We start from the raw sequence: 18,676 nt of genomic DNA, 5'->3' as shown, positions 1-18,676 counted from the left end.
AGGTGATAGTTTGAAAGGGTGCACATCCAACTGTCACCATAGGGAGGCAGCGAAGTGCCACCAAATGGCCAGAATGTGAAGTGGCTCCAGACAGTACTTGCCTATGAACATTTGATGAAAATAAACCACCACAAAATTAAAACAAACCACACGTTCACATGACTTTAGCGGTGAAGTCTTTATTACATGATAACTCACTAGCTTATTATAATGAATGTCAATAGTTCGAGTACAAAAGTAGCTAAATGACTAATGCAACTAAACCGCTGGGGTGGATAACTTCATTCCAGATGTGCTGTGATGGCGCATGCATTAAACATTTCACAGTGCATCTACACAAGCCTCCCACTACAACCTATGAACCCCCCCCCCCCCCTCTCTCTCTGATAGCAGCGCACACAACCAACCATTCCTACAGTAACTGCAGTTCAGAGCCCTAATGGCCCTCAGTCGGCCCCAAAATAGCCGTGTAAAGTCAAGTGAGACCAGCCATACTGGCCAGGAAGATGTACAGTAAGTTATGAAGACCCATGCAGGAGGCCATCCCTGCCCCATGTGATCAGCGTGATATGGCAGCCATTTCTGTCAATCAAAGGAGGACGACCTAGGAGGGGAGCTTGTATTTACATACAGTAACATCTCAACGCTATGGAAGCAGAGGAGTCATTAGTGGAGACATATTATTGAACAAGTCCCTTTCATAGAATTCACTCCTTGACAGGTTCATTTGCTAAGAAAGCAACTTTGAAGTGTTCTGCTTACAAATGTTAGGCCTGGAGTAAAGACCATTAGGAATTATTCATGAATAATAATTAGGTCTATTGTGATGTCATCAAATAGAATGTAATTTGTACTCCTCGATGAGTGAAACATTGTAAATCGCTGAGCTAGTGATGGCAGCATTCCACAGGAGGTTGGAGGCACCTTAATTGGGAGGACGGGCTCGTGGTAATGACTGGAGCGTAATAGGTGGAATGGTATCAAACACATAGTTTGACGCCATTCCATTAGCGCCCTTTCAGCCATTATTACGAGCCGGCCTCCACTGCAGCATGCGCACACATCTTATAGACAAGAAAAGGATGGATCCAGTACACAGTATGAAATGAGTCTATAGACAGGGTTTGTTACGGGGTCCTGAATTACAAATCACAATGAATCCAAAGAAAGTTGATCCCCCGATGTCTCTCTAGAGAGGACTACAACATCTCTCTCTCACTACCATGCCTGACCATGAACATATACAACGGTTACAAAGCAAATGAAGTAAAACAGTTTTTTTTACAGCAAAAATATTCAAAACATCCCTTGCTCTTTATTCTCTGTCTACTTCTCTTTCTCTCAAGTGTCTAATATTGTTCCAAATGGAGGACGAAAGAGAAATCAAAAGTGAAATGATAAGAGATGAATGTCTCTCGCTCTCTTTTCCTTTCTCTCTCTCTCTCCATGAAAAGGCAGGGCTTTGAGAGGCGACTCCCCCTAGTGTTAGAGAGGATGTATTACATGTCCCAACAGCATCCTCCCAGGGCCAGGTTGTCATTGACTTCTGAGAGGCAGATGTGGGAGACATGCTTTGTGGATGTTAGAGCGCCCCTTCTCTCTGCTGCTCACTGCATGACGCCGGGGGTGATGTCCGGACGCCGTGTCTGGATGATTTTGGGGCGAGGGGGGCGGTTGCTGCTGCTGGTGCTTCCTTCTGTGTCGTCTTCGCCCCCCGAGCTGTCCTGCTCGTTCTCACACACGTGGACCACTACGCTGGGGGTGGTGGGGGTGCCGGTGTGCAGCTCGTACTTCTCACCTAATTTAGAGTTGGAGAGAGGACCGTTAACACTGTAGGACTGGCCACAATCAAACTGATGGCAATACAAAGGACAGCTACTGTAATTCCATCACATTGAATTAAAATCAATTCTAATTTTAGGTTCCCATCCTCATTGTAGCAAGTGTGTGTGTGTGTGTGTGTTGTACCTGGCCCTAGTTTGGAGATGGCACAGAGAAGGTCATAGTTGATGACGGGCACGGCGTCTGGGGCCTGCTGCCACCCCACTGGTGGCGAAGCTGGGGGGGAGATCAGGAACTGTTTGTCAGGTTTAGGGGGCTCCAGGCGGGGACTGCCTATGAGGACGGACTGCAGGGCAGACGGGGGGGGGGGGCGAGACACGAGGCTCAATGTAGATCAATGGAATCAATCAGTGCCACCACTGCTGCTAGCTAAACCAAAGTGATGAACACGTTTTTAAACTAATTTGTTTACCTTTATTTAACTAAGCAAGTCAGTCAAGAACAAAATCTTATTTACAATGACGGCCTACTTGTAAAGCCCTCCTCTAACCCGGATGACGCTGGGCGAATTGTGCGCCGCCCTATTGGACTCCCGATCACGGCGATACAGCCCGGGATCGAACCCGGGTCTTTAGTGACGCAGTGCCTTAGACCGCTGTGCCACTTGGGAGCTATTATTTGTAATGCATAGCATATTTCCACTACCAAAAGATCCAAGTTACTGAAAGTATGGGGGCATTGGGTGATGTACAGAAGTCGTGTCTCTACCTGTGCGAAGTAAAGGCGCATCTCTTTGCCGTTGAAGTCGCTCTTGTGCAGTCGGAGCCGCGCCTCAGCGGCAGCCAGTGCATCGCTGAAGTTGATTCTCACACGCCGGAAACTCTTAAAGAACTGGAAGTTCACGTCCGGGTCGAAGGAGCGGAACAGAGACTCAAAACTGGCCTATAGGAGGAGAGAGAGAAAAGAGAGGGTGAGAGAGAGAGAGAGGGTGAGAGAGAGAAAGAGGGTGAGAGAGAGAAAGAGGGTGAGAGAGAGAAAGGGTGAGAGAGAGAAAGGGTGAGAGAGAGAGGGGGGTGAGAGGGCGAGAGAGAAAGAGGGGGTGAGAGGGCGAGAGAGAGGGTGACAGGTCGAGACAGAAAGAGAGAGGGCGAGAGAGAAAGAGGGGGGTGAGAGGTCGAGAGAGAAAGATGGTGAGAGAGAGAGGGGGGTGAGAGGTCGAGAGAGAAAGAGGGTGAGAGAGAGAGGGGGGTGAGAGGTCGAGAGAGAAAGAGGGTGAGAGAGAGAGGGGGGTGAGAGGTCGAGAGAGAAAGAGGGTGAGAGAGAGAGGGGGGTGAGAGGTCGAGAGAGAAAGAGGGGGGTGAGAGGGCGAGAGAGAAAGAGGGGGTGAGAGGGCGAGAGAGAAAGAGGGTGAGAGAGAAGGTACAGTACAAGTGAGTTGGATAGTGATGTTGCCACACAGCATTAGTAATGGGATGACGTAATACATTAAATACATAAATAGGCTATGCTTCTCAAAACTGCTCAGTCACCATGATCCCACAGATAAACATTAACTACAGTTATGGGACTGTGGCCTGGGAGAGAACCAGCAGTGGGAGAGAAGCCCAACAAAAAGCCTAAAACCAAGGGGCTCAGCGGTCTGGGGCACTGCATCGCAATGCTAGAGGCTTCACTACAGACCCGGGTATGATCCCAGGCTGTGCCGCAGCCGGCCGTGACTGGGAGACCCATGAGGCGGCGCACAATTGGCCCAGCGTCGTCCGGGTTAGGGGAGGGTTTGGCCGGCCGAGATGTCCTTGTCCCATCGCGCTTTAGTGACTCCTGTGGCGGGCCGGGCGCATGCACCTTGACACGGTCGCCAGGTGCACGGTGTTTCCTCCAACACATCGGTGCGGCTGGCTTCCGGGTTAAGTGGGCATTGTGTCAAGAAGCAGTGCGGCTTGGTTGGGTCGTGTTTCGGAGGATGCACGGCTCTCGACCTTCGCCTCTCCTGAGTCAGTACAGGAGTTGCAGCGATTGGACAATTGGGTACCACGAAATTGGGGAGAAAAAGGGGTTAAAAATAAAAATAAAAACCCAAGACCAGTCCAGGCACAATGACAATAAAACCAAACCCTATAAAGGCCAAATGCATTGTGATTTGAAAGGCACATTTGTCAAGTGTATGAAGACTTGTACTGTAAGTACCTTTCCAACCTCGTTTCATATCTTCAGTCTTTCAGGCCTAACGTTACCCACCCCCGCCCTTCTAAAAATAGCGGCTGCAAAATGCTTGACTAAACTGTCCCCTTAAAATGAGGACCACTGCCTGGTTGTCATGGCAACCTCGCTCAACTTGTGTGCGTGCCTGGACTTGGTGAGCGCCGGGGTCCGTCGCTAAAGAAAGACCCAGTGTGACAGCGGTCTGAAAGGAGCTCAGCTCAGACCATGAGCACCACTGCATCTCATTGGTCTAAAGCAGTTTGGAACGATTAGTTCAGTGAGAATTAAATCACAAGCTGCAGCCAAGCACAGATCTTGGAACAGATTACTTAACCATTACAACCACTGGGAAATGGACCTCAAAGGCTACAGAATCTGACTTTAGATCAGTTTTAGGAGACAGATCAGAGGCAACATATAAAGCCTTCTTACCCGGGACTCAGGCCTGTCAAACACTTCCTGGTTGGTCACCGAGGCAACCAGGCAGAAGGCGTTACACTTGGTGGTCTTGAGGTGCATGATGGGAAGGGCAGGGAGGCAGAGGCCTTTCCACCTGATAATGCGGGAGGTCAGAGTTTGTGAGGAGGGGCCGGGATGAAGATGACAGGTGTGGGGGGGTTGCGCCGCCTTCCCCAGCGTGAGGGTTGAGGGAGATCTCGTTCCCACAAAAAACAAAAATAACCCTTATTTTTCCCGTTTCCCTTACTTCCTCCTCTTCTCTCTCTCTGTTTGTACAGTCCACACCCCTCTAAGAGAGCTTTAAAAGCCTGCAGTCCTGGACAAATGAAGAGCCAAAATGTCCAGTGACGTTCAAGCCGGAACCAGTTAGCTACTGAGCAGCTAGCCCAGATCCAGAGTTAGCTCTCAGGTTCCACCCTTGGCAGTGATGTCTGTAGGACAGAGACAGGCAGCTACACGACAGCTGAAAACAGTCCTCCGTCTAGGCTGTAGAACATTCCAACGAGACTATGGGCTGCATTTGTAAAAGTCTCATATAATACAGCTTTCTGTCTGGTCTCTAGCTCTCTCTGCAGCCACTTATATGAGAGTCACAACTACTGACGTACACCACAGCCCCTCCCTCTCTCTCTTCTCTTCCTTCATTCCATGGTTCATTCACTCCCGGCCAACCCGCTGACACAGGGGGTGTGTCCTTCCTTTCTTCCCTCCCTCCCTCCTTCACTCAGACATGGTCCCTCCCTCTCTCCTTTGCTGACTAATTAGAGAGGCAGTGAGACAGAAAGACAGAGGACTGGAAAATAACTAAATCAATCCTTAGCAGACTGAAGTGTTAATCTCTTCACTCTTCTCTTGTTCTCTCTTTCACTCACACACACAAAACATATGACAAATATGTTGCTTAGTTGTGAATGGAAAATATGTGCAAATCAGAAACTGAGCCATGACTCTGACACAATAAAACCACACACACACACACTGAATCAGCTTATCGGGGCACATGACTCTGGCCTGCTGAGCGTCAGCCGTGGAAAACACACGTCATTCTGGGTATAAATACGCCCGAGAGCTTCACTACAGAGAGACACAGACGAGAGAGAGAGAGACTAAAAGAGAGAGGTGGCAGAAGCACAGAGTACATGAGAAAAAGGGAGAGAGACAGCCTGAAAAACAGAGGTCTGTGTGGAGAGTAAGGGAAGAAGAGAGAGAGATGAAGGAGAACTGGTTCTTATGGAAAGTATGCAGCTGGAGGCTTGATAACACAGAAGCTTTTATGGGAGTGGTATTAATAGCACTGAGGTGCTGTGAGAGGAAAAATGTATGAGAGAGAGAGAGAGACTAAAGTAAAGGCTAAGCAAGTGTGTCTATAATGTATGTGCTAAATGTAGTATACACTTGTTTGTGTGTTAGTAGTGAAGTGACAATCTGTGTGTGTGTTTGTGTGTGTGTGTGTGTGAGAAAGCAAATGTTCCAGTGAGGGAATGGAAAATAGGAATATGAAACCAAAACAGAGAGGACGGAAAAAATGCAGGGCTAAGAGCCCCCCCCCCCCCCACCCCACACACACAATGAGTGTGCAAAGGAGCTCTGAAAGAGATAGTGTGGGTGTGTGTGTGAGACTAACTAACAGGGTAGGACAAAGGTCTGGAGATGGTTAACACACACGTACACTGTCACACACACACACACACACACAAGGTCTGGAGATGGTTAACAACAACCAACACAAACACTCACATTAAACCTCAGCTGCTCTGCAGGGAGGAAGAGGAGGGAGGCACATGTTTCCATACAACACCCACAAACTTTAAAACTAGCCTACACATCCATTTTCTCAAGACTACACCCAGAGGCCTACATGCAAGTTAACAGTATCGAGGTATTGTGTCTGGACCCTCGACTGACACTTTTTGACAGCACTACTTTCATTCTGCATGCAGAGATCATCAACTCTTGTCTGATATGTCGTCTCCAGCTGCTGCTACACGAAAGGTAGTGAGTAACAAATCACACTAGCCGTTTGCTGTGATTGACAAGCCAGTCGGCTAGAAGACAGAACCTAGAACAGCAGAGTGTGACCTCAGACAGTGACAGGTGGAACCTCAAAACGGGTTGTATATTCTAGAACACTCCACCATTGTCTGATCTGAGTGGCAGAAACAGCAGGAAAGACCAAAGTGTCACTGATAGTTATGAAGAGCACCAGAAACCAGACAGCACAGACGCATGCACACCTTTACATCAAAGACTAGACAACAAAGAGATTCTGTCCCCCCAGCACATCGTAGAGAGAGACAAGTGCACAGAGGTTGTACTCAGGCAGAGTACTTAAAGGTGCAATATGCAGAAATCTCTACACCATTTCCTGGTTGCAAAAATTCTGAATTGTGCGCCTAATTTCAGTTTGTGACAAAACAAGTGTAGAGAATCATTGTACCATCTAAACCGCTGAGAAATATATTTTCTATAACCAAAAAGATTGTATTTTCAGCTGTTTGAAGCTGATGTACAAAACTGAAAGTAAAAGACGCAAAAACAATACTTAACGGGAAGAATAGAAATAGCACACATAGAACAGATATACATACCACTTCTTAGACTTTCATTCAATGAGAATGGCAGATCTACAACTCACATTTATATGTCAATTTGGTCGAATTGCCCAAAAAAAGTTACATCATGTAGCTTTAAGCCTACCAGCTGCAGTCTGGTACTAGTGTGCAAGAACACACACACTACACACACTACCTGCTCTGTTCTCTCTCCAGGCCTAAGGCTTTGTGAATCAAATATCTCTGTCACGCAAATCCCTCAGTGAGTACAGTAAGACAGTACAGGTCACAGTTTCCATTAGGTAACCTCTGGGGTGTCACGTGTGTGGCCAGTCCCTGGTGGTGACCTGTATTAAAATGACCTGTTGTAATAATGTGTGGCCCTTACTGCAGGAGGGAAGCCATTCTGATTTGGACAGGACAGTTTACCTGATTAAGGGCAGGGATGGGTCCTAAAACTAGATGAATATCTGAATAGGATGGAAACGGTGTGTGTCTTTGTCAAACATTCCTAAAGGAGAACACAGCGTTGATGCACACAGTGGAATATTCCATCACATGATCTCTCAGCTGACTCAAAGCTCCTTAAAGGACGTGACCCTCTGAAAAGAAAAACACTTTTATTCCAAACAGTCAAGTTCTTATGACCTTTACCCTGTTTCACTTCCTTCTAAGCCCAATTGAAAAATCAATCATTGATCTGTGTGTGTGAGATAGTGTGTGTGTGTGTGTGTGTGTGTGTGTGAGAGAGTGTGTGTGAGAGTGAGTGAGTTGGAGTATGTGTGGCTTGACCAGCTGTTCTGGTTTGAGCACCTGTCTCACTGTTTCTGCCCCCTCCCGTCCATGGAAGAGGCCATCAGTAGGAAAATACATTTCAGCTGAATCTGACACTATTCACCAATGTCACCACACCAGCTAGGCCTCTATGTTAAACAAACAATGTGTAAATTCCATACAGCATTGACTTCTGTTTGCCATTTCTCACAATAGTACTGTTTGTATGGCCCATAGTAGTGTGTAGTAGACCCATGGTGAGTTGACACTTGGTTCTCATGAACAAAAGCAACCGTGTGTGGTAGGGCTGACCCCAAATAGTTGACTGGTTGATGGTTGTTATTTTCTCCTTTGTTTGGAGCGCTCCTGTCAACGTTGAGTATGCCTATGTGCAAATGTAGGCATATAAATGTGCCCATTTGGGGATCTGATTGTATTTCTGATTGGCTTAATGCACCACCACTAATGAGCTGTGAAGCTTCTCAAAGTAATGTTTACTTCACCTAAAAGAGAAAGCAAACCAAGTCTGTTTTTACATCCATTGAGAATTACAATCGTTCCTCAATGTACACCACCGGTCCAAAGTTTTAGAACACCTACTCATTCAAGGGTTTTTCTTTATTTTTTACTATTTTATACATTGTAGAATAATTGTGAAGACATCAAAACTATAAAATAACACATATAGCATCACGTAGTAAAAAAAAAAAAGTGTTAAACAAATCTATTTAATATTTGAGATTCTTCAAATAGCCACCCTTTGCCTTGAAGACAACTTTGCACACTCTTGGCATTCCCCCAACCAGCTTCTTGAGGTAGTCACCTGGAATGCATTTCAATTAACAGGTGTGTCTTCTTAAAAGTAAATTTGTGGAATTTCTTTCTTTCTTAATGCATTTGAGCCAATCAGTTGTGTTGTGACAATGTAGGGTGGGTATACAGAAGATAGCCCTATTTGGTAAAAGACCAAGTCCATATTATGGCAAGAACAGCTCAAATAAGCAAAGAGAAACGACAGTCCATCATTACTTTAAAACAAAGTTCAGTCAATACGGAACATTTCAAGAACTTTGAACGTTTCTTCAAGTGCAGTCGCAAAAACCATCATGTGTTATGATGGAACTGTCTCTCATGAGGACCGCCACAGGAAAGGAAGACCCAGAGTTACCTCTGCTGCAAAGGATAAGTTCATTAGAATTACCAGCCTCAGAAATTGCAGCCCAAATAAATGCTTTATTTTTATTTTTTATTTTATTTTACCTTTATTTAACTAGGCAAGTCAGTTAAGAACAAATTCTTATTTTCAATGACGGCCTAGGAACAGTGGGTTAACGGATTTTTACCTTGTCAGCTCGGGGATTCGATCTTGCAACCTTTCGGTCACTAGTCCAACGCTGGTCAACTAACAGACACATCTCAACATCAACTGTTCAGAGGAGACCTGTGTGAATCAGGCCTTCGTGGTCGAATTGCTGCAAAGAAACCACTATTAAAGGACACCAATAAGAAGATAAGACTTGTTTGGGCCAAGAAACATGAGCAATAGACATTAGACCAGTGGAAATGTGTCCTTTGGTCTGGAGTCCAAATTGGAGATTTGGGGTTCCAAGTGCTGCATCAGATGACCTGGCCTCCATAATCACCTGACCTCAACCAAATTGAGATGGTTTGGGATGAGTCGGACCGCAGAGTGGGAAAGGAAATGCAGCCAACAAGTGCTCAGCATATGTGAGAACTTCAAGACTGTTGGAAAAGCATTCCAGCTGAAGCTGGTTGACAGAATGCCAAGAGTTTACAAAGCTGTCATCAAGGCAATGGGTGGCTATTTTGATTTGGTTACTACACGATTCCATATGTGTTATTTCATAGTTTTGATGTCTTCACTATTATTCTACAATGTAGAAAATAGTACAAATAAAGAAAAACCCTGGAATGAGTAGGTGTTCTAAAACTTTTGACCGGTAGTGTATTTGAAAAATCTTTACAGCTCTCTCCCTTTCGATAACAACTCAGCGTGAAAAGGAAAAATGTCATGCTCTTATCCAGTGGAAACGTCATAAAATAGACCTACCTGATTACTTCTTATCCACTGCACAAATAACCTACAGCTGTGTCCGTCTTAAGCTCACCGGCACAGGAAACTGAGGGCCCAGAATATGTTATACAATGTTGCAAGTTTGCTAGTGTGAGCTGGGCCAGACCCAAGTTAATAGTTGATACAATGTTTCAAGTTCGTTGCGTAGCCAATGTGATTTATATGATATTTCTTTTATCAGGATATTTTCTACCTGCAGGCTGCAATGTTTTTATTTGTTGGTTTTATGTAGGCTATTTTTACATAGTTGCAATGGCAATAGAAGTTGCATTTTAAGTTTGCATAATTTTTATTTAGATAGAATTTTGATTAACCACATGACAATGATTTTGTGATGTGAAGATGTTATTCTAAATTAAATTAAACTGTTCCATGAAAAAGTGCATTTTGAAAACCATAACTAGCACGCAAATCGGTAGAAATTGTTAGATAAATTGGCATTGCTCATGAGAAAGGTTGTGGACTCCTTGTGTAACCCATTACCAGCAACTTCAGGAGGATGGCTGGGTCAGGTTAAGGATTTTTTCTTCTGGTTATCTTGATCTCTGGCTCCCTCTTGAGTCATCTGCGTCTTATTTCATCAAACAGTGAGCTTAAAGCATCAGACAAGCTCAATGCATATAGTTGACTTTATTAAAACAAATAGTGTGTCTATATGGAAAAATATGTTTAAAAATTCCGATCATTCAATTTTTTATGTGTTTTTTCCCCCCTCGATATATAAACATCCTATTTGTTATATGCAGAACGGACGACTTTCGGTCAACCAATATAAATGTTTTTATCGGGACAGCCCTAGTGTGTGGATTTATTATATTTGCTTTAAACAAATTGCAAGGCATAGGGCCTAGTCTTTACATAGAACTAAGTCTCTAATTTCTCCCCTTTTCAACCTCATCCCTTCCTGCTTATGACTGCTGTCCTTACTGTTCCGTGCTTCCTGCCAGCTCCAATGGAAACTCTCTCTGAATCAAAGACTAGCCTACACAGAGCTGAAGAATGTTGTGTACACTGAAAAATACATTAGTCAGATTTCCAACACAAAAACTCAGCCCCTGTGACACATTCACCTGACCTCAGGAAGGCTAGATGTTATCAGAGACTGAGATAATGGGAGTGTGTACCAGATATGCATTTTACTAAAGATACCAATCTTTGTTTTATGATTTAGGCTATATCCTCAAAGAAATGGTTTTGACTGAATAGGGCCCCTGCTTGCCAACTCTCTCCCTGCTGTTGTTCAGGGGGATCTCCTGAATGACATCTGGCCTAGTTAGAGCATACACCCTTTTCCATTGTTCTGATTACAGTGTGTTACGACAGTCTACTTCCAGTGGCCTTCATTTGACTGACAAAAGAGGTCACAGCCTCCTCAGCCAAAACCCCTGACAAGAGATCGGTGAGAGGAGCAGAGATGACTAGACATGTTTGTGCCATATCATTTTCACTTATTGGCTAGCTAAGTGGTCATGAAGGAAAGAAGACAAGGAAAGGAAAGAGTAAAATAAACACTCTGCCTGTGTGCATCTGTCCTTGGCTAAACTCTGAGATTCTGGCCCAGTTAGGACAGAATCAGTTTTTCCAAGCTTCCAGTAATGTTCTTGCTGATGGAACTGTTCCAACCCCTATGGAATCAGGCAGGGGATGGAAGGGAACAATTTCCATGTGTGTGATGAGGGTGTGAGTGGTGGATTGGAACTACACAACTAGGAGCCTAAGACTCATCTTTAGAAAGATGCCAATTCTTTGGAGGAGTGGAATGTAATACTATCTTTGGATTGAACATGAGTACACACACACACACACACACACACACACACACACACACACACACACACACACACACACAGGTTTAAGTTGTTTAGTAGGGAACCATTGTAATGTAATGCAAGCTTGCTTTGGTTGAATGCTTTGATCCACCATAACACACATCCTTACCTTCAGAGTTTGGTCATTGAAAACATCTTCAGTTACTTTGCATGCGATAAGGGCGTTGGGTAGGTCGGTAAACTGCACGTCGACCGTTGCCTCAGCACCATCGCTCTTCTCTGATTTCTGCATCTTGTACTTGTTCTAGTCGCGCCAGGTTAGTTGTTTCAACTTGCAGTTCGGACCTAGCAGTCACTGTGGCTAAATATACTGTGGTCCTCCGTTAGCTTTCAGCTAGCTAGCTAGCAGAAGCGCTTAGCTACTATCTCATCGCAAGCTCCTTAGATTCGTCATTAATTAATGAGCAAAAGTTAAATAACTAATGTAGCTATGTTGTTTTATGGCCAAATATTTCTCAGTAAATTATATTCAAAACGCATATTACAATAAAAACTGAAAGTACTGGTATAAAGCTGGTGGCACATCGACTAAAGGAGATGACGTCAAGGGGACGAAAAACAGCTGATGCGATTTTCCGGTTTAGAACTGTCGCAACGCAGCTTCACTGATCACTGCAATTCGGGATTGTCCAAAAGATTATATGATAACGAGTTTGACTCATACAGTCTGTTTTAGATCAGTGATGTCTACGCAGCGCTTTACCCCATTGCAAATTACTGGAACGCTCCGAAGGTGATGGCACATTAGCTGCCACTGTCAGTGTTGAGTTTTAGGACACTGTCATTTTGCCCTGAACTGTTCGTTGCAAATGCCATACTTATGTCTACTGAAGTGAAGTCTATTTATTTATATGTAAATGACCTTCTATTTTATCATATTTACTACCATTATAAACAAAGCAATACTGCCCTCTAACGTTGAAAAACGTAAGGCCTACAGTCAGTATTAGATGATCTTCTTTATTTGAAGAGTATGATGGAAGCATCATCAATATGTTTACATCGAAGAATGAAATTTAAAAGATAAATAATTACTAAGGTTATTCATTCTCTTGTGAATAATTCAATTTGGTCAACAATGCAATCCTTTACATTCTGATGCCTCTACCTGTACGTCTACCTCTGACTGTCAGACAGTGGTTTTATAGGTCTACTCTGCCTAAAGCCTGAAAGGGGATAAGGGATTGTACTAGGACAACTGTGGTTTACTGAAAAGCTAACTCAGGGCATCCTCACTGACCTCAGCAGAGGCTCAGCCTATGAGTTATGTTAAAGGAGAACTGAAAACTGCCCAGGGGTCGGGGGGGGGGGGGGGGGGGGGGGGGGGGGGGGGGCATGCATGGAGGCAGCCATCGGGAGGAGGAGATAGTTAGGGAAGTGGTTGAATGGATGGGGGTTGGAGTGGAGTAGAGGGGCCTGGGGTATGGGGAGGGATGTGGGATACTGGGGCTATGCTGGGCTAGGCATGGTTCTGGGGGTATAGGCTCTGGAGCTGGGCTAGGCTGGGAGGATATAGGCTCTGGAGCTGGGCTGGGGGGATATAGGCTCTGGGCGGATTTAGATGAGGCAGGCTGGTCATGTGGGGATCAACTTCTGAAACTCAGCCTAATCCTTTGGAGAAGGAGGGAGAGGGAGAGGGAGAGAGAGAGAGAGAGAAAGAGATTGTACTTTGACCAACTGTACACAGGCACTATTTACAGATTGGAGCCCCAGGCAGCGACAACTAGAAGCTGTGCGTGTGTCCGTGGAACATACAAACACACACTTATCCAACTTTCTCAAACTTGGCTTGAACTCCTGGACACATACTCGTTGGAACCTTGAACACACTCCTTCCCAGTGTGTGTTGGTCTTCCAGTAACCATGGAACAGTCTGAAGCTAATGGCCTCTGCCCGGACCTCTCCAATGGAGCCATCATCCACAGCCCAATAGGAACCTGTACCAACCCGGACAGACAGAGACAACGAGATGAAGAGGAGGAGGAGGATGTAGAACTAGCAGAGGAGGTGTTAGAACTGGGGGAGGAGGTGGGCGAGGACATGGAGTACATTGGGATGGCAGGTGCAGCTGATCATTTCGATGTGACGATGCAAGCTAGCGGGAGCGGAGGAAAGGAGGGAGAGGAGGGAGAGAGGGGGATTGAAGAGGAGGTTGGTTTACAGGAAAAGAGAGAGGGGGATAAAGGGGAGCGGGAGCTGACCGTGACAGTTGTTGTAATTGAAGAGGAGGAGAAAGAGCAGGAGAAATTTGTAGAGGCTGTTGAAGAAGAGAAGTTCGCTGAGAGAGAGGAGGAGTCAGCAGGGGCGGAGAAAGAGAGAGAAATAGAGGAGAGAGAAGCTCCTCTCCCCCCACCACCCCCTAGTTTACCTGAAACTGAGTCCATTAATGATGAGGTAGAGAGGAAAGCATTGGAGACATCTCCAGAGGCAGAAAAGGCACAAGTCATTTTGCCTGTTGATGAGACAGAGAAGACAGAGGACAATGTCGGTTTGACGACAACAGAACCGCCAGTCCCGTCAACTAATGATGAGGTGGAGAGTAAAGAAGAGCTGTGTACAGAGAGTCGAAAGCCAGAAACCACATCCACTACAGATGAGTTAACGAAGGGAGAGCAGAGTGGCGGCCAGGATGCAGAGATGCCCATCAGCCAGGTGACTAATGATGATGGCATGGCGAGAGTGAGTGATGAAAGCGGGAGTCAAGTGACCGATGACTGTCAAACGGTGTCCACTAGTGATGAGGTCAGAGAAACACGGCAGGAGGGAGGACAGGAAGAGGTGCCTAAACATCAGCCAGCCAATGACAATGAAGGAGAGAGCGAGGAAAGTAACAATAAATTGGCAAAAAATCGACAGGTTTCACAAGAAGAGAGGGATGATAACCAGCAGGGAAGTGAGACGAGTACAGAGAAAAAAGAGGAGGAGGTTAAAAGCCATGTTACAGAAGAACAGGGAGAGACAACTAAAGCAGTTTTAGTGAAAAAAGAGGAGGGGCGTCAAGCGACAGAGCACCAGCCCCCGTTGTTTGTTACCAAGGAGTTCATAGCGCTTGGAGTCGTCAAGAGTCAGGCAACCACAGCTCAACAGCCACAGGATGTTGTCACTCCACCTGTTGAGGTAGAGGGAGGGAGCAAGAGCAAGGCACAGCCACTGATACAGCCCAATGAGAGTCAGGAGGGTGAGAACGGCTCTAAAGAGGAGGGAGGTTTACAACAGACAGAACAGCAGCTACAGGTGGAAGAGGGTGACAGTGATAGGGCAGTGAAGGGAGGTGGTAGGGAGAGAGAAGAGCCGCAACAGGTTGGAGATAATGCGGTGGTGGGGATGGACACAGAAGGCAGCAAAGTAGAGGAGGAGCAAAAGAAGGAGGATAATGTAGACATAGCAGAGGAAGAGAGAAGAGGTGGCAGTATGGAGGAACAGACGGAAAAGGCTTTGGAGCCTGATTATGCTGCCAGAGAAGAGGGGGAAGAGAAAGAAGACAAAGTTGTAGCTCAGCCACAGGTACAGATACTCAAGGGTTCAGCAGAAGCTACACAGGAGGACGACGACAAGGATTTAGAGCATGTCGAGGAGGCTTTCGAGCTTGAGGAGGGAGGAGACATGGAGAAAGAACAGCCAGGAGAGGTCATTCTGGATGAGCCCGGAGCTGCAGAGGTAGGAGGGGCTGAAGAGATGGATAATCCAGTCCCGGTCTCAGAGATAGGAACGGGAGGAGCAGAGGGAGGGGGTGAGTTGGAGGAACAGCCAGTGACAAACATTGACGATAATCTAGACTCACAATCAGAGGTAGCGATTGAGATGGCGGAAGAGCCAGAAGATCTCATTGAGGATGAGTCTAAATCTGCATTAGAGGGATGCAGCGAGAGAGTAGAACAGCCAGGGCCTGCCACTAAGGATGAGCCAGTAATGTTTGGGAAGGAATACACAGCGAAGGAAAGAAGGAAAGAGAAGAAAGAAGAGGTGGAGCTAGGGGTCAAAAGTCGCAAAGCCAGGATAGAGAATGGGTTCCCTGGAACAGAGGAGGTGAAACGACAACTGCTGAATGAGATGCTGCTAACTCCCACAAGGCTGAGACAAGGAAAAATGAAAGAGGAGGCGACAGTAAAAAGAGATAGGGTGACACCCCGCAGAGGGAGCAACGACTGGATCAAGAAGGAGGCCCCAGCGGAGGCGCAGACCCGCAGAGGGAGCAACGACTGGATCAAGAAGGAGGCCCCAGAGGAGGTGCAGACCCGCAGAGGGAGCAACGACTGGAACAAGAAGGTGGCCCCAGAGGAGGCGCAGACCCGCAGAGGGAGCAACGACTGGAACAAGAAGGCGGCCCCAGAGGAGGCGCAAACCCGCAGAGGGAGCAATGACTGGAACAGGAAAGCGGCCCCAAAGGAGGCGCAGACCCGCAGAGGGAGCAACGACTGGAACAAGAAGGCGGCCCCAGAGGAGGCGCAGACCCGCAGAGGGAGCAACGACTGGAACAAGAAGGCGGCACCAGAGGAGGCGCAGACCCGCAGAGGGAGCAACGACTGGAACAAGAAGGCGGCCCCAGAGGAGGCGCAGACCCGCAGAGGGAGCAACGACTGGAACAAGAAGGCGGCCCCAGAGGAGGCGCAGACCCGCAGAGGGAGCAACGACTGGAACAAGAAGGCGGCCCCAGAGGAGGCGCAGACCCGCAGAGGGAGCAACGACTGGAACAAGAAGGCGGCCCCAGAGGAGGCGCAGACCCGCAGAGGGAGCAACGACTGGAACAAGAAGGCGGCCCCAGAGGAGGCGCAGACCCGCAGAGGGAGCAACGACTGGAACAAGAAGGCGGCCCCAGAGGAGGCGCAGACCCGCAGAGGGAGCAACGACTGGAACAAGAAGGCGGCCCCAGAGGAGGCGCAGACCCGCAGAGGGAGCAACGACTGGAACAAGAAGGAGGCCCCAGAGGAGGCGCAGACCCGCAGAGGGAGCAACGACTGGAACAAGAAGGCGGCCCCAGAGGAAGCGCAGACCCGCAGAGGGAGCAACGACTGGAACAAGAAGGCGGCCCCAGAGGAGACGCAGACCCGCAGAGGGAGCAACGACTGGAACAAGAAGGCGGCCCCAGAAGAGGCGCAGACCCGCAGAGGGAGCAACGACTGGAACAAGAAGGTGGCCCCAGAAGAGGCGCAGACCCGCAGAGGGAGCAACGACTGGAACAAGGAGGCGGCCCCAGAGGAGGCACAGACCCCCTGGTGGAGGGAGGACTGGGCCAAGAAGGAGGCCCCAGAGGAGGTGCAGACCCGCAGAAGGAGTGATGACTGGATCAAGAAGGAAGCCCCAGAGGAGGCGCAGACCCCTGGGTGGAGGGAGGACTGGATTAAGAAGTTGTCCCCAGAGGAGGTGCAGACCCCTGAGCGGAAGGAGGACGGGATTAAGAAGTTGTCCCCAGAGGAGGTGCAGACCCCCGAGAGGAGGGAGGACTGGATAAAGGAGCTGAAGTCGGTGCTCAAAGAGGAGGTACTTTCCCCGAAGAGGAGAGAGGAGCAGGTGAAGAAAAAGAAGAAGAAGGTGGTGGTCATGGACGAAGTGCCCACGTTCATGCACCAGAGGACAGAGGTGAAGATAGAGGTGAAGAAAGAGAAGGAGGCGCAGGGGGAGGAGAAGACGCCAAAGAAGTCTGTGAGGCTGCAGAGCCCAACTCCTCACGAGGAAGACAGCGACAGTCCGGACCCCCAGGAGTACGAGATCTCCCTCTATGTCAAGGTACAGTAGCACCAAGGGTTAACTATGGGTTAGCTATGACGTTAAGAACGTTGCAGATAGACATGTGATGAATAAAGCTGACACAATTCCCTTTTTTAGATGACAGGCAATCACGTGTTCTATCTACAATACACCCTGTGTAGTACACAGTACATTTATATCTGAAAGTTATGTTATGTTGCATCTTCCTGAACAGACCCCAGTGCTTCCTGGTCCTGTAGAGCTACAGGTTGTATCGATCAGCTGATTACCTGAATCAGGTGTGTTACCCTGCACATCCTGTGGGTGCTCAGGACCAGGACTGAAGAACACTGAGGGGTGTGGTCTAAGATGTATAGATCTCTGCCATTGTCTCCGTGTATTGGCAACTCCACTTGTAGCAGGTTATAGTTTAGCATGTGTTTAAAGTCAAGTGTAGCTTCTATTCAGGTAACGGCTACAAGATGTATCTGCCCACATGTCACAACAATACAGACCCACCCCTTCTCTTCCTTCTTTCTTTCTCTCTCTCTATCTGCCTCCAACTCTCACATGGTAATCCAATCAGTGTTTCGGAATCCTTGAGAATTATCTACTTAGCTCGTAATGGAACTTTCCTGTCATCCTGTTCTATAGATTACACATGGGGCTACATGTAGCGTGCTAGCTAGCATCATAGGAAAACTCATGCCAGCCACTAGCCCTAGCCCACCTTTTAGCTTATATTAGCTACTTAGTTGCTAATTATATTAGTGTCTGGTCTATAGTCATGTTCAGTTGGTCATAAAGGCTAGCTCAGACACTGTCCGCTCAAAGCCCCAGACATTGTTCTGTTGTTGTGGTTGATTCTCCCCTGGCTGGTTTAAAGTAATGCGATTTGACAACTTGAAATGGCCGCCTGTCGGGAGTCGTTGAGAGAGAGAGGACGTTGTTGTTATCATTAGCCTACTTTCTGTGGCCTGTTCTTCTTTACCACCGAGTGTAGCGACATGGCAACATACAATGATACTGGCTTCGCTTCAGATCTGGGCCTGGAAAATATACTGTAAGGGAGTAGTTAGCAGGTAACTTAATTTATGTCGTAATAAAGACACTGTTTGGCCCTGCAGGTCAGAGGTGATGTAGTAAGGAAAGAAGAGGGTCTGTGTGTCTGGCCAGTAAAGTATTAGCCTGCTGGACTTATTCAAAAACACACCGCCATTTTGAAAATCTGTTGCTAAGGAAACATCAAGCATACTTACGGTGTGGGTGTGAGGCATGTTGTGTAATATTCCCTGTGT

General features: G+C 47.2%; 2 protein-coding genes and 1 long non-coding RNA gene across 5 annotated transcripts in view; 1 reads left to right on the top strand and 2 right to left on the bottom strand.

Moving 5' to 3' along the window:
- Positions 1-163: 163 nt before the first annotated feature.
- On the bottom strand, positions 164-12,286 carry LOC110495655 (calcipressin-1). Of its 2 annotated transcripts, none has more exons than XM_036951997.2 (4): positions 11,803-12,286; positions 2,551-2,724; positions 1,969-2,128; positions 164-1,798 (listed from the first exon to the last, which is right to left on the bottom strand). In XM_036951997.2, the coding sequence occupies exons 1-4, from the start codon at positions 11,923-11,925 to the stop codon at positions 1,608-1,610; spliced, it is 648 nt and encodes a 215-aa protein (XP_036807892.1). In that variant the 5' UTR covers positions 11,926-12,286; the 3' UTR covers positions 164-1,607. The 2 variants fall into 2 exon arrangements, with proteins under 2 accessions (XP_036807892.1, XP_036807893.1); XM_036951998.2 differs by lacking the exon at positions 11,803-12,286 and adding an exon at positions 4,417-6,192.
- The window catches only part of LOC110497061 (chloride intracellular channel protein 4), an 18,840-nt gene continuing 6,338 nt past the window's right edge, over positions 6,175-18,676 (top strand). Inside the window, exon 1 of one of the 2 annotated variants that reach the window (XM_036951996.2) lies at positions 6,175-6,435. In XM_036951996.2, coding sequence (XP_036807891.1) covers positions 6,406-6,435 — 30 coding nt within the window. In that variant the 5' untranslated portion in view covers positions 6,175-6,405. Of the gene's footprint in view, positions 6,436-13,239; positions 17,418-18,676 lie in introns of those variants that run through there. The other variant, XM_036951994.2, reaches the window with a different exon arrangement.
- On the bottom strand, positions 8,369-9,241 carry LOC149975435 (uncharacterized). Its single transcript, XR_016488336.1, has 2 exons — positions 9,113-9,241; positions 8,369-8,942 (listed from the first exon to the last, which is right to left on the bottom strand). It is a non-coding gene; the product is annotated as an uncharacterized LOC149975435 (long non-coding RNA).

Source organism: Oncorhynchus mykiss, chromosome 18 (genome assembly GCF_057628025.1).
Source record: "Oncorhynchus mykiss isolate SJ-2025 chromosome 18, ASM5762802v1, whole genome shotgun sequence".
Taxonomy (NCBI): Eukaryota; Metazoa; Chordata; class Actinopteri; order Salmoniformes; family Salmonidae; genus Oncorhynchus; species Oncorhynchus mykiss.
The sequence above is the reverse complement of the archived record's forward strand: the minus strand, read 5'-3'. Positions and strand labels throughout refer to the sequence as shown.

Coding starts and splice junctions, on each gene's coding strand:
- LOC110495655 (XM_036951997.2), bottom strand. CDS start 11,925: ATGCAGAAATCAGAGAAGAGCGATGGTGCTGAGGCAACGGTCGACGTG. Junction 2,725..11,802: donor TCAATGACCAAACTCTGAAG/GTAAGGATGTGT, acceptor CTCCTCCTATAG/GCCAGTTTTGAGTCTCTGTT. Junction 2,129..2,550: donor TGCGCCTTTACTTCGCACAG/GTAGAGACACGA, acceptor TCTGCCCTGCAG/TCCGTCCTCATAGGCAGTCC.